The sequence below is a fragment of the Oncorhynchus nerka genome, linkage group LG9a, assembly GCF_034236695.1.
Source record: "Oncorhynchus nerka isolate Pitt River linkage group LG9a, Oner_Uvic_2.0, whole genome shotgun sequence".
Classification (NCBI taxonomy): domain Eukaryota; kingdom Metazoa; phylum Chordata; class Actinopteri; order Salmoniformes; family Salmonidae; genus Oncorhynchus; species Oncorhynchus nerka.
In genome coordinates, this window is record NC_088404.1 from 34,512,658 (window position 1) to 34,527,527 (window position 14,870).

The window sequence follows — 14,870 nt, forward strand, 5'->3', positions numbered from 1 at the left end:
GTTTTCGTACCTCTCCAGGGGGCTACCATCTTCTCGAAGTTGGACCTTCGGAAAATCTGCTATTTTGTTCGGATACGGGAAGGAGACAAATGGAAGCCTTCAACATGGATAGCGGGCTCTACGAGTACCTAGTGATGCCATTCTGATTGTCCAACGCTCCCGCAGTGTTCCAGGCCCTTGTCAACGATGTGCTCCACGACACGTTGAACCAGTTTGTATTTCTCTACCTTGGCGACCTCCTCATTTTCCCCAGTCAGCTCAAGAGCACGTCCTCCGTGTCCAACAGTTCATCCAGCATCTCCTGGAGAACCAGCTGTTTGTTAAAGCAGAGACGTGAATTCTATTGCTCCACCATCTCCTTCCTAGGATACGTCATCGGTACAGGAAATATTCAGATGGATTCTGACAAGGTGAGAGCGGTGGTGGATTGGCCTCAACCCACATCCAGAGTGCAGTTGCAACATTTTCTGGGATCTGCTAATTTCTACCGCCGCTTCATCCGGAATTGCAGCACCTTGGCTTCCTCCTTCCTCAGCACTCACCTCTCCCAAGGTTCCTTTCATATGGTCTCCAACAGCAGACCGGGAATTCTCAAATCTCAAGCATCGTTTCACTACAGCTCCCATCTTAAACCTCTTAGGGATGATGCGGAATATAGTTCCTGTGCAGGAACATCAATCAAATTAAACAATACATTGACTGGCGGATGAATAGTTTTTGTGTGTTTTTGGTGAACAGTTTTCCCATGGATTTTTACTCCTAAACACGTTCTGTTATAGCCACAGACACGAATTAACCAGTTTTAGAGACTTCAGAGTGTTTTTTATACACACACACTTATCATATGCATATACTATATTCCTGGCATGAGTAGCAGGACTTTGAAATGTTGCGCGATTTTTAACAAAAAGCTGCGAAAATTCGCATCATCCATAACCACCTGGACTTGTCCCATCAGTTCGTGGTGGATGTCGACGCCTCCAACGTCGGAGTAGGGGCTGTCCTGTCCCAGTGTTCTGCCCAGGACTAAAAGCTGCATCCCTGCACCTTCCTTTCCCATCGTCTTAACCCAGCTGAGAGGAACTATGATGTGAAAAATTGAGAGCTACTCACAGTTAAGATGGCGTTGGAGGAGTGGAGGCACTGGTTAGAGGTGGCGGAACATCCATTCTTAGTGTCGGACTGACCATAAGAATCTGGAATGTGTCTGAACCGCCTAGTGTCTCAATTCATGGCAGGCTCAAGGCTGTTATTCACTCACTTAAATTTCCTTAAATCTCCTACATGCTAACTGGATGTTTGTCCCGGACTCTGTCCATTCTCCTGTCCTGGTATCAAATCAAATCAAATCAAATCAAATTTATTTATATAGCCCTTCGTACATCAGCTGATATCTCAAAGTGCTGTACAGAAACCCAGCCTAAAACCCCAAACAGCAAACAATGCAGGTGTAAAAGCACGGTGGCTAGGAAAAACTCCCTAGAAAGGCCAAAACCTAGGAAGAAACCTAGAGAGGAACCAGGCTATGTGGGGTGGCCAGTCCTCTTCTGGCTGTGCCGGGTAGAGATTATAACAGAACATGACCAAGATGTTCAAATGTTCATAAATGACCAGCATGGTCGAATAATAATAAGGCAGAACAGTTGAAACTGGAGCAGCAGCACAGTCAGGTGGACTGGGGACAGCAAGGAGTCATCATGTCAGGTAGTCCTGGGGCACGGTCCTAGGGCTCAGGTCCTCCGAGAGAGAGAGAAAGAAAGAGAGAATTAGAGAGAGCATATGTGGGGTGGCCAGTCCTCTTCTGGCTGTGCCGGGTGGAGATTATAACAGAACGTGGCCAAGATGTTCAAATGTTCATAAATGACCAGCATGGTTGAATAATAGTAAGGCAGAACAGTTGAAACTGGAGCAGCAGCATGGCCAGGTGGACTGGTATGGGTCCGTTCCTCCAGACTCACCTGCCATCCTGACTTTGGCTTTCGGTTTTGGTGGCCCACCATGGTTCATGACGTCTCAGAGTTCATCGCCACCTACACTGCGTGTTTGCACAGGCCCTCCGCGGCAAGCTCTGGAAGGCCTCCTTCAACCACTCCCGGTTCCTCACCGCCCCTGGCCTCATATCACCTTGGACTTTGTCACTGGTCTCCCTCCATCAGATGGGAATCTGATGAAGATGCTAACGGTGGTGGATATGTTTTCCAAAGCTGGCCATTTAATTCCCCTGCCCAAGTTGCCTTCAGCGAAGGAGACTGCCCAGCTCATGGTGCAGCACGTCTTCCAGATCCATGGACTTCCGGTCGACATGGTCTCTGACCGGGGTCCTCAGTTCTGGTCCCAGTTCTAGAAGGCGTTCTGCACCCTCATTGGGTCATCAGCCAGCCTGTCCTCTGGCTTTCATCCCCAGTCTAATGGCCAGTTGGAGCGAGCCAATCAAGACCTGGAGACGGCTCTTCATTGCCTCGTCTCCCCCAACCCCACCACCTGGAACCAGCAAGTTGTGTGGGTGGAATATTCCCACAACACCCTTCCCTGCTTGGCCACTGGCCTTTTGAGTGTTCAGTCCCTGCTCTTCCCTGAGCAAGAAGTCAACAAACCCTCTGCCCACATGTTCATCCGACTGTCGTCGTACCTTGAAGAGAGCCCGGCCTTCTCAAGACCACCTCCAGATATCGGTGACAGACGGACCACCACCGGACCCCTGCTTCCCGCTATCGTCTCTGGCAGAGGGTATGGCTGTCCACTCGGGATCTGCCCCTCTGGGTGGAGTCCCGTAAACTTTCCCCCCATTTTTATAGGCCCCTTCCCAATCTGGGGCGGCAGTGTAGCCTAGTGGTTAGAGCGTTGGACTAGTAACCAGAAAGTTGCAAGTTCAAACCCCCGAGCTGACAAGGTACAAATCTGTCGTTCTGCCCCTGAACAGGCAGTTAACCCACTGTTCCTAGGCTGTCATTGAAAATAAGAATCTGTTCTTAACTGACTTGCCTAGTTAAATAAAAAAATAAAAAAATAAAAAATAAAAAATCTCTAAAATCCTTAGCCCCTCTGCTGTTCGTCTTCTGTTGCCCCGCACCCTCCATATACAGTGGGGCAAAAAAGCATTTAGTCAACCACCAATTGTGCAAGTTCTCCCACTTAAAAATATCATCATAGGTACACTTCAACTATGACAGACAAAATGAGAAAAAAAATCCAGAAAATCACATTGTAGGATTTTTAATAAATGTATTTGCAAATTATGGTGGAAAATAAGTATTTGGTCACCTACAAACAAGCAAGATTTCTGGCTCTCACAGACCTGTAACTTCTTCTTTAAGAGGCTCCTCTGTCCTCCACTCGTTACCTGTATGAATGGCACCTGTTTGAACTTGTTATCAGTATAAAAGACACCTGTCCACAACCTCAAACAGTCACACTCCAAACTCCACTATGGCCAAGACCAAAGAGCTGTCAAAGGACACCAGAAACAAAATTGTAGACCTGCACCAGGCTGGGAAGACTGAATCTGCAATAGATAAGCAGCTTGGTTTGAAGAAATCAACTGTGGGAGCAATTATTAGGAAATGGAAGACATACAAGACCACTGATAATCTCCCTTGATCTGGGGCTCCACGCAAGATCTTTTATTTATTTATTTTTTATTTCACCTTTATTTAACCAGGTAGGCAAGTTGAGAACAAGTTCTCATTTACAATTGCGACCTGGCCAAGATAAAGCAAAGCAGTTCGACACATACAACGACACAGAGTTACACATGGAGTAAAACAAACATACAGTCAATAATACAGTATAAACAAGTCTATATACAATGTGAGCAAATGAGGTGAGATAAGGGAGGTAAAGGCAAAAAAGGCCATGGTGGCAAAGTAAATACAATATAGCAAGTAAAACACTGGAATGGTAGATTTGCAATGGAAGAATGTGCAAAGTAGAAATAAAAATAATGGGGTGCAAAGGAGCAAAATAAATAAATCTCACCCCGTGGGGTCAAAATGATCACAAGAACGGTGAGCAAAAATCCCAAAACCACACGGGGGGACATAGTGAATGACCTGCAGAGAGCTGGGACCAAAGTAACAAAGCCTACCATCAGTAACACACTACGCCGCCACGCCAGGGACTCAAATCCTGCAGTGCCAGACGTGTCCCCCTGCTTAAGCCAGTACATGTCCAGGCCCGTCTGAAGTTTGCTAGAGAGCATTTGGATGATCCAGAAGAAGATTGGGAGAATATCATATGGTCAGATGAAACCAAAATATAACTTTTTGGTGCTGAGTTGTATCCAAAGAACACCATACCTACTGTGAAGAATGGGGGTGGAAACATCATGCTTTGGGGCTGTTTTTCTGCAAAGGGACCAGGACGACTGATCCGTGTAAAGGAAAGAATGAATGGGGCCATGTATCGTGAGATTTTGAGTGAAAACCTCCTTCCATCAGCAAGGGCATTGAAGATGAAACGCGGTTGGGTTTTTCAGCATGACAATGATCCCAAACACACCGCCCGGGCAACGAAGGAGTGGCTTCGTAAGAAGCATTTCAAGGTCCTGGAGTGGCCTAGCCAGTCTCCAGATCTCAACCCCATAGAAAATCTTTGGAGGGAGTTGAAAGTCTGTGTTGCCCAGCAACAGCCCCAAAACATCACTGCTCTAGAGGAGATCTGCATGGAGGAATGGGCCAAAAAACCAGCAACAGTGTGTGAAAACCTTGTGAAGACTTACAGAAAACTTTTGACCTCTGTCATTGCCAACAAAGGGTATATAACAAAGTATTGAAATAAACTTTTGTTATTGACCAAATACTTATTTTCCACCATAATTTGCAAATAAATTCATAAAAAATCCTTCAATGTGATTTTCTGGATTTTGTTTTCTCATTTTGTCTGTCATAGTTGAAGTGTACCTATGATGAAAATTACAGGCCTCTCTCATCTTTTTAAGTGGGAGAACTTGCACAATTGGTGGCTGACTAAATACTTTTTTGCCCCACTGTACATCCCACTTTTTATGTGTCTAGGAATTAAACCTCTGTCTCATAGCCCTTTGTCTTGTGTCTCCAGGCCCACCCCTCCCCCCAACCTATCGACGGCCAAACCTGCATACAGGCGCCTCCTGAATGTTCGTCCTCGAGCAGGGGATTCCAGTACCTGGTTGACAGGGAGGGTTATGGCCCGGAGGAGAGGTGCAGGGTTACCACTAGGAACATCCTGGACCCAGCCCTCATCACTGAGTTCTGGCACCCCGGTCAACAAGCTATGTGCCCGGTTAGGACTCCAGGTTGCGCCACCAAATCAAATCAAATCAAATCAAATTTTATTTGTCACATACACATGGTTAGCAGATGTTAATGCGAGTGTAGCGAAATGCTTGTGCTTCTAGTTCCGACAATGCAGTGATAACCAACAAGTAATCTAACTAACAATTCCAAAACTACTGTATTATACACAGTGTAAGGGGATAAAGAATATGTACATATGGATATATGAATGAGTGATGGTACAGAGCAGCATACAGTAGATGGTATCGAGTACAGTATATACATATGAGATGAGAATGTAGACAAAGTAAACAAAGTGGCATAGTTAAAGTGGCTAGTGATACATGTATTACATAAGGATGCAGTCGATGATGTAGAGTACAGTATATACGTATGCATATGAGATGAATAATGTAGGGTAAGTAACATTATATAAGGTAGCATTGTTTAAAGTGGCTAGTGATATATTTACAACATTTCCCATCAATTCCCATTATTAAAGTGGCTGGAGTTGGGTCAGTGTCAATGACAGTGTGTTGGCAGCAGCCACTCAATGTTAGTGGTGGCTGTTTAACAGTCTGATGGCCTTGAGATAGAAGCTGTTTTTCAGTCTCTCGGTCCCAGCTTTGATGCACCTGTACTGACCTCGCCTTCTGGATGATAGCGGGGTGAACAGGCAGTGGCTCGGGTGGTTGATGTCCTTGATGATCTTTATGGCCTTCCTGTAACATCGGGTGGTGTAGGTGTCCTGGAGGGCAGGTAGTTTGCCCCCGGTGATGCGTTGTGCAGACCTCACTACCCTCTGGAGAGCCTTACGGTTGAGGGCGGAGCAGTTGCCGTACCAGGCGGTGATACAGCCCGCCAGGATGCTCTCGATTGTGCATCTGTAGAAGTTTGTGAGTGCTTTTGGTGACAAGCCGAATTTCTTCAGCCTCCTGAGGTTGAAGAGACGCTGCTGCGCCTTCTTCACGACGCTGTCAGTGTGAGTGGACCAATTCAGTTTGTCTGTGATGTGTATGCCGAGGAACTTAAAACTTGCTACCCTCTCCACTACTGTTCCATCAATGTGGATAGGGGGGTGTTCCCTCTGCTGTTTCCTGAAGTCCACAATCATCTCCTTAGTTTTGTTGACGTTGAGTGTGAGGTTATTTTCCTGACACCACACTCCGAGGGCCCTCGCCTCCTCCCTGTAGGCCGTCTCGTCGTTGTTGGTAATCAAGCCTACCACTCTTGTGTCGTCCGCAAACTTGATGATTGAGTTGGAGGCGAGCGTGGCCACGCAGTCGTGGGTGAACAGGGAGTACAGGAGAGGGCTCAGAACGCACCCTTGTGGGGCCCCCGTGTTGAGGATCAGCGGGGAGGAGATGTTGTTGCCTACCCTCACCACCTGGGGGCGGCCCGTCAGGAAGTCCAGTACCCAGTTGCACAGGGCGGGGTCGAGACCCAGGGTCTCGAGCTTGATGACGAGCTTGGAGGGTACTATGGTGTTGAATGCCGAGCTGTAGTCGATGAACAGCATTCTCACATAGGTATTCCTCTTGTCCAGGTGGGTTAGGGCAGTGTGCAGTGTGGTTGAGATTGCATCGTCTGTGGACCTATTTGGGCGGTAAGCAAATTGGAGTGGGTCTAGGGTGTCAGTTAGGGTGGAGGTGATATGGTCCTTGACTAGTCTCTCAAAGCACTTCATGATGACGGAAGTGAGTGCTACGGGGCGGTAGTCGTTTAGCTCAGTTACCTTAGCTTTCTTGGGAACAGGAACAATGGTGGCCCTCTTGAAGCATGTGGGAACAGCAGACTGGTATAGGGATTGATTGAATATGTCCGTAAACACACCGGCCAGCTGGTCTGCGCATGCTCTGAGGGCGCGGCTGGGGATGCCGTCTGGGCCTGCAGCCTTGCGAGGGTTAACACGTTTAAATGTCTTACTCACCTCAGCTGCAGTGAAGGAGAGACCACATGTTTTCGTTGCAGGCCGTGTCAATGGCACTGTATTGTCCCCTGGGAGCAAGACATCCTGGTCCGTGACTGGGCTGGGTTTCTTCTTGTAGTCCGTGATTGACTGTAGACCCTGCCACATGCCTCTTGTGTCTGAGCCGTTGAATTGAGATTCTACTTTGTCTCTGTACTGACGCTTAGCTTGTTTAATAGCCTTGCGGAGGGAATAGCTGCACTGTTTGTATTCGGTCATGTTGCCAGACACCTTGCCCTGATTAAAAGCAGTGGTTCGCGCTTTCAGTTTCACGCGAATGCTGCCATCAATCCACGGTTTCTGGTTAGGGAATGTTTTTATCGTTGCTATGGGAACGACATCTTCAACGCACGTTCTAATTAACTCGCACACCGAATCAGCGTATTCGTCAATATTTTTATCTGACGCAATACGAAACATGTCCCAGTCCACGTGATGGAAGCAGTCTTGGAGTGTGGTGTCAGCTTGGTCTGACCAGCGTTGGACAGACCTCAGCGTGGGAGCCTCTTGTTTAAGTTTCTGCCTGTAGGCAGGGATCAACAGGAGGAGGATGGGGGTACTGTCACACCCTGATCTGTTTCACCTGTCTTATGCCTGTCTCCACCCCCCACCAGGTGTCTCTCCTGTGTACTTATACCTGCATTTTCTGTTTGTCTGTGCCAGTTTGTCTTGCCTTGTCTTACCAGCGTGTTTCCCGTTTCTCCTGCTCTCAAGTTTGTTTTTCTAGTCTTCCCAGATCTGACCTATCTGCCTGTCTTGACCCTGAGCCTGCCTGCCGTTCTGTCCCTGTTTGACCATGCCTTGGATTAGGAACCTCTGTCTGCCCTCGACCTGCCCTTTCCATGCCCCTTTGTATAATAAATCATATTGGGTCATATCCTGAGTCGTGATATATTGCACACAGAGTGAGTCGATATTTCATTGGGGGCAAGAGTAAAGAATCTAGTCTAGCTGTCCGCATACAGTCATTGGCATAATCACTTGACATGGTAACAGCGAGAGATCAATTGATCTGCTGGTCTATCCTTGTGGGTTTTTCGTTGCAATGCAGCTTAGTTTAGGCCACAGGTGCATGTAATTTCCCATTTGTAGCGTTTTAAGAAATCCAGCGATAACCTCAGGAGCGTGTTGGGTTCTGCCTGTTTGTTGCAATCGAGCCACTGTGTCTGCTACCACTCCCCCACTACAGCCATGTCAATCATGGAGGATTTAAACTTAATGCTGCCTATTTTTGTTATTCCCTTTCCCTCCTTTTGTCCTCCCTCTCACGCTTCTCTGTCTTCTCTGTATGTCTCCTTTGTTCTCTTACTCTGTGAAAAACTTGCTGTCTCAGTTTCTGTCTTTGAAACACTTTCTGTCTCAATTTGAGACGAAATGCATTAAATCAGACTGGTCTGCATGCCAACAGACTGTTAGCTTGCTGAGCTATAGCCTGGGTATTTTTATTTTTTTATTTTACCTTTATTTTGCTAGGCAAGATCAGTTAAGAACAAATTCTTATTTTCAATGACTGCCTAGGAACAGTGGGTTAACTGCCTGTTCAGGGGCAGAACGACAGATTTGTACCTTGTCAGCTCAGGGGTTTGAACTTGCAACCTTCCGGTTAATAGTCCAACGCTCTAACCACTAGGCTACCCTGCGACCCCGGGCTACCCTGCCGCCCCATCTTGGGGAGCTAACACAAGTCTTCAGGACTCAAGCAAGGTTTTCCATCATGCAAGCATAGTTCACTGAACTGAGAACATCAGAACTGAGAATGATCTTTATTTCCATCTCACCATTCAGCCAGCGGGAGTCGTGTTGCTCAGTTCTAATGGGGTGATGCTGTCCCAATGTACGGAAGATGGCAAAATCCCGCCCCATGAAGTCCGCTGACGTCCCAGAATACAGCTCGCCATCTGGAGGACAGGGGAGGAGGACAATATCAGGTGTATGTGTGAACGTGTGTGTGCATGCTGCAATATATGTTTTTGTGCGTGTGCATGTGAGTGTTTGTGTATCCTGTGTGTGTGTGCGTCTCATGACCTTTCGTGTCTGTGTTAGTCTATCAGGTACAGTATGGTGGTTGCAGGCTTAACAGTACAAGTAGAATGTGTTCTCACAAGGAACACCTCCATCTATCAGATAATAAACCAGAACAAGTAAGTGTGAAAGTCAGATTTAACAGGAAGAGACTAAGAGGGCCAGGTGGTTGCATTAAGAGAGCATTAAAGGAGGGAGGGGGATTAAGAAAAAGAGAGGAGAAGGGGAGACATGGGTGGGAGAAGATCAAGGAGAGAGAGGAGTAGGGAGACAGGGCTGACAGGAGGAAGAGGAGAGAAAGAGAAGGAGGGAGACGGGGTAAGAGGAGAGATAGAGAGAGAGAGAGGAGGGATAAAGGTGAAAAGACAAAGAGGAGAGAAAGAGAAGGAGGGATACAGGGTAAGAGAGCGAGAGAGAGAGAGAGAGAGAGAGAGAGAGAGAGAGAGAGAGAGAGCGAGAGAGAGAGAGGAGACATGGATGAGAGGAGAAATCAGAGATGTGAGAAAGAGAAGCAAGGAGATGTGGTAAGAGGAGAGAGAGAGAGACAGGAGGAGATAAAGGGTGATGGAAAATGACCATGTATTGGTTGGAGCGATGTGATGTCATAAAGTATGACTGGTCCTGAACATGGTGAAGAAATGAAGCTGACACACACACATGCGTCCACTACACATAGGCATGGAAATGAGTGGGTGTCCACTGTAGAGCACTCCTAATGATGAACACTATATATAGCCAGCCCTGTCATTCACCCACATCCTCTCAGCTGTAAAAATGCTTAATGAATGAGTGGAGATGAGAGAAGAGGTACAACTCCCTCTTTATGTGGTGAAAAGTTCTGGGGGAAATTGGTGCCTTAAAAAAAAGTTGAGTATGCTTGTTTGTTTGGGTCACTCACCGATGAGCATGGACGCTGTGAGCAGCTTGGGGTCATAAGGGCTTTTCCCTCGACCGTTCTCTATCAGGGGCTCCAGCCTGAACACACTGTCCTATTACATGAAAAATAGGTCAACATAAAGAGCATTTAGAATTCAGAGTTTATTGCATTGTCCTATTGACATCAACGCATGATGTTGGCGTCTTGGAAAACAAATATCTCTATTTTTTCAGAATTAGATGTTTTACCTTCTCCTAGAGTCACTTTAACCAGGGGCCACAGTCAGGGCAGTAAAGAGAGGAGACTGCTATTCTCAGAGCTATTCTCCCTCTCTAATTCTCTGAAAATGACTGCAGTCTAATGAATAGGAAACACATTTATAAGCCTGACTCACTAACATTGAGAGGAGACATAGAACACACACACACACACACACACACACACACACACACACACACACACACACACACACACACACACACACACACACACACACACACACACACACACACACACACACACACACACACACACACACACACACACACACACACACACACACACACACACACACACACACACACACACACACACACAGCGAATTGGGAACCTCTAAACGATGAAACTCTGTTTAATTTTCCACCTCATGTACTGAATGAATCAAACTTTTCCTAAGGCCATGAGCGAATCATTACGAGAGATTACCTCACACTCCACGGCTTATGATTTTAAATCGAAACCCAAAACCATAATATCACATTTCAGTGAAGAGTTTTTCTTAATACTATAGTCTAGTTGTAGCTCACACAAGACTTGAATCAGTCAGAACCATGACATGCCCTAAGCGGAAGATACATTTCAGTTGAATGCATTCAGTTGTACAACTGACTAGGTATCCCCCTTCCCCTTTTCTTCTACCAAGGTTCATACTGGTTAGTAAATAGTAGAATACTAGAGCTATAACTGCAGTAAGCTGACAGATGGCTGAATAGGGTATTACTGGTTGGTATACCTCTAGTTTCTTCCCCACCTCCAAGTAGGCGCAGACCGGGTGGAAGGCTCCGGTTCCACATACATACAGATGGGTCTGGTTAAAAGGCTGCAACACCTTGATGAAGTTAGCGCATTCCCTCTGGAGATAGAGAAAGAGAGACATTTTATATAGCATGGGTTTGCCAGGAGATAAACCGTTTCTGTAAACAACTAACATAGAGGATAAAGCTGTCTAAAGCTGTTGGGTCAAAACCCAGTCCTGCTCATTTGGGTCAAAACCCAGCCCTGCCCATTTGGGTCAAAACCCAGTCCTGCCCATTTGGGTCAAACCCCAGTCCTGCCCATTTGGGTCAAAACCCAGTTTGTTCATCAGAAGCAGGCCCTCCTATAGAGCTGATCCACTGGACAGAGAAAAGGGTTAACCCTCTCTGGACGTAACACAACATCACATAGAGCTATGCAGAAAAACAAACATTTCAATTGAGGGAATTAAGGGCATCAGAATTAAAGACTTGTCCTGTCTGTATAATATATAAGTACTTTTCCAGGAATATTTAGGAATGACCTGATCTACATATGAATAACAGTGTTGGGAAAAGGAACAGCCCTGATTGATTTTACTGTACAAATGACATCATGGCAAGGCCAGCTGAGTGAGTCACGGTTGTGGTGTTTTAGAGATAATCCAGACTGTTGTGCTGTGTAATAACTCAACAACTCGCTGTTCAGATTGAGACCAGTAATCTGTAATTCTCAGTTATCTTTTATTCTCTCCATCCTTCTCCTCTCTCTCCATTTCCCTCTCCCCATGTGTACTCATGATCTCTCCAATCCAGATTCCTGATCAGAAAGGCTCAGAGACATCTGAGTATTAAAACAGCCAGGATTTTTATGATGGACATCAACAGTAAGACTTTCAATGCATAACTGCACTGCAACCAACAAGCAAATGTCCCCACAACAACAAAACGTAATGAGTATCACATACTGTAACCTCGTCTGAGCTTACTGTGTAGTGTGTGTGTGTGTGTGTGTGTGTGTGTGTGTGTGTGTGTGTGTGTGTGTGTGTGTGTGTGTGTGTGTGTGTGTGTGTGTGTGTGTGTCTCCATGCTGCGAAGACAGTTTCCCCCGTGATTTGTCAGCACTTGCCTGAGCAGGCAGCAGGCCTGACCTCATATGAAAATGAATGTCATCACAAGAGAAATAAGAACCACAAATAATGCATGACTAAGTTTATCTGCCTTTAGTAGGTCACCAACAGAAAACAGCTCTGTTGATTGTATATGCCTTTGTTGTCATCTGAAGAGGTGTCTGTCATTTCAGGGTGGTTTACCTGGTTGATGATCAGATAACGTTAACGTTTCTCACGCTAGTGTGATTTGGATGGTGTTAAAGTTTTTTGTGAGATCAAGTTTAACAGTGTGAACCCATTGGCCAAACCATGCACTGAACCAACAATGGAAGTTTCGTAAGAGTTAGCGAAGCTTGGACGTAAAGACCTGTAATCTAACTTTTTGGCACAACTTTATTTTTCCTGGCCCTGTGTATTACCCTCCCCTCTTCATGGATGTACAGTAAATTAGCAATTTTCTCTCTCTCCTTCTCTCTTTCACTGTCTTCCCCATGGCATGTTCACATGTGTCTTTGTTGCAGTTCATCAAAGAGCATCTGTGGTCTTTCTTCCTCTCCTCCTTGTCTCCTATGCCCTTCAAACACAAAGACCATCCTTCAGGGCTCCCCGTTCATCTCTGCCAGAATGTTTACAGAAAACACACGCACATACACACAAAAGACCTGATGGCCCTTCAAAATCAGCCCTATAGAAACTCAGCAGAAGCTGACCCTGTGCCTGTGATCTCAGTGAGGCAGATACAGCGGAGCTAAGATCTTATATTGCAGGCAGCACATGGCCCCAGGCTGTATCTGAGAATAAAGTCAGAAGGAGAGGGATGCAACTGTGTCTCTTTGGGTGTTTACACAGTGTACTGCTTGTATTGAGACAGATATACAGGACAAATATACAGTACATGGCTGAGCTAGTCATGCACGCAAGACTCACAGTATTGAAGTGCCACTGATATTGACCTGACTCTTCTTAGACTAAGGAAAACACACACATAAATGATCTTGTGATATGCCATATGACTGTGTAGACTGAAACCGTGCTGCATTTGCAACTAACAAATACCCATGTCTCGATAAAGCCATAGCTGTTGTTAGGATACTGCTCCTGTGTTGAAAGTAGTGACTGTAAGCCCATTGGCTGTCCACTGTTAACCCTGTATCCCAGTGGCTAGGTCAACTTCTCTGTGGCAGGACTCTATATGACTATGGTCATGTGATGTCTCTAACTTGGCCAGTGGATTATGATCAGATTCAGAGATTTCTGTCCATGTGACAACACACAGACTATACCAACACTGTAATGTAAAAGGCAGTACTCCGGGAGGGAGAGCTAGTGTAAAGGCAGTACTTTGTTTGGGAGGGAGAGCTAGTGTAAAGGCAGTACTCCGGGAGGGAGAGCTAGTGTAAAGGCAGTACTTTGTTTGGGAGGGAGAGCTAGTGTAAAGGCAGTACTCCGGGAGGGAGAGCTAGTGTTTAGGCAGTACTTTGTTTGGGAGGGAGAGCTAGTGTAAAGACAGTACTCTAGTGTAAAGGGGAGGAGAGCTAGTGTAAAGGCAGTACTCCGGGAGGGAGAGCTAGTGTAAAGGCAGTACTCCGGGAGGGAGAGCTAGTGTAAAGGCAGTACTCCGGGAGGGAGAGCAGGTGTAAAGGCAGTACTTTGTTTGGGAGGGAGAGCTAGTGTAAAGACAGTACTCCGGGAGGGAGAGCTAGTGTAAAGGCAGTACTCCGGGAGGGAGAGCTAGTGTAAAGGCAGTACTCCGGGAGGGAGAGCTAGTGTAAAGGCAGTACTCCGGGAGGGAGAGCTAGTGTAAAGGCAGTACTCCGGGAGGGAGAGCTAGTGTAAAGGCAGTACTTTGTTTGGGAGGGAGAGCTAGTGTAAAGGCAGTACTTTGTTTGGGAGGGAGAGCTAGTGTAAAGGCAGTACTTTGTTTGGGAGGGAGAGCTAGTGTAAAGACAGTACTCCGGGAGGGAGAGCTAGTGTAAAGGCAGTACTCCGGGAGGGAGAGCTAGTGTAAAGGCAGTACTCCGGGAGGGAGAGCTAGTGTAAAGGCAGTACTTCGAGAGGGAGAGCTAGTGTAAAGGCAGTACTCCGGGAGGGAGAGCTAGTGTAAAGGCAGTACTCCGGGAGGGAGAGCTAGTGTAAAGGTAGTACTCCGGGAGGGAGAGCTAGTGTAAAGGCAGTACTCCGGGAGGGAGAGCTAGTGTAAAGGCAGTACTCCGGGAGGGAGAGCTAGTGTAAAGGCAGTACTCCGGGAGGGAGAGCTAGTGTAAAGGCAGTACTTTGTTTGGGAGGGAGAGCTAGTGTAAAGACAGTACTCCGGGAGGGAGAGCTAGTGTAAAGGCAGTACTCCGGGAGGGAGAGCTAGTGTAAAGGCAGTACTCCGGGAGGGAGAGCTAGTGTAAAGGCAGTACTTTGTTTGGGAGGGAGAGCTAGTGTAAAGGCAGTACTCCGGGAGGGAGAGCTAGTGTAAAGGCAGTACTCCGGGAGGGAGAGCTAGTGTAAAGGCAGTACTCCGGGAGGGAGAGCTAGTGTAAAGGCAGTACTCCGGGAGGGAGACCTAGTGTAAAGGCAGTACTCCGGGAGGGAGAGCTAGTGTAAAGGCAGTACTCCGGGAAGGAGAGCTAGTGTAAA

General features: G+C 46.7%; 1 protein-coding gene across 1 annotated transcript in view; it reads right to left on the reverse strand.

Annotated features, from left to right (window-relative positions):
* Window positions 1–14,870, reverse strand: part of LOC115134209 (semaphorin-3ab-like) — a 68,107-nt gene that overhangs the window by 12,950 nt on the left and 40,287 nt on the right. Inside the window, exons 4-6 of the mRNA XM_065022514.1 lie at window positions 11,133–11,252; window positions 10,142–10,232; window positions 9,000–9,119 (exon numbers count right to left, since the gene is read on the reverse strand). Of these exons, the coding sequence (XP_064878586.1) occupies window positions 9,000–9,119; window positions 10,142–10,232; window positions 11,133–11,252 (331 nt within the window). The remainder of the gene's footprint in view (window positions 1–8,999; window positions 9,120–10,141; window positions 10,233–11,132; window positions 11,253–14,870) is intronic.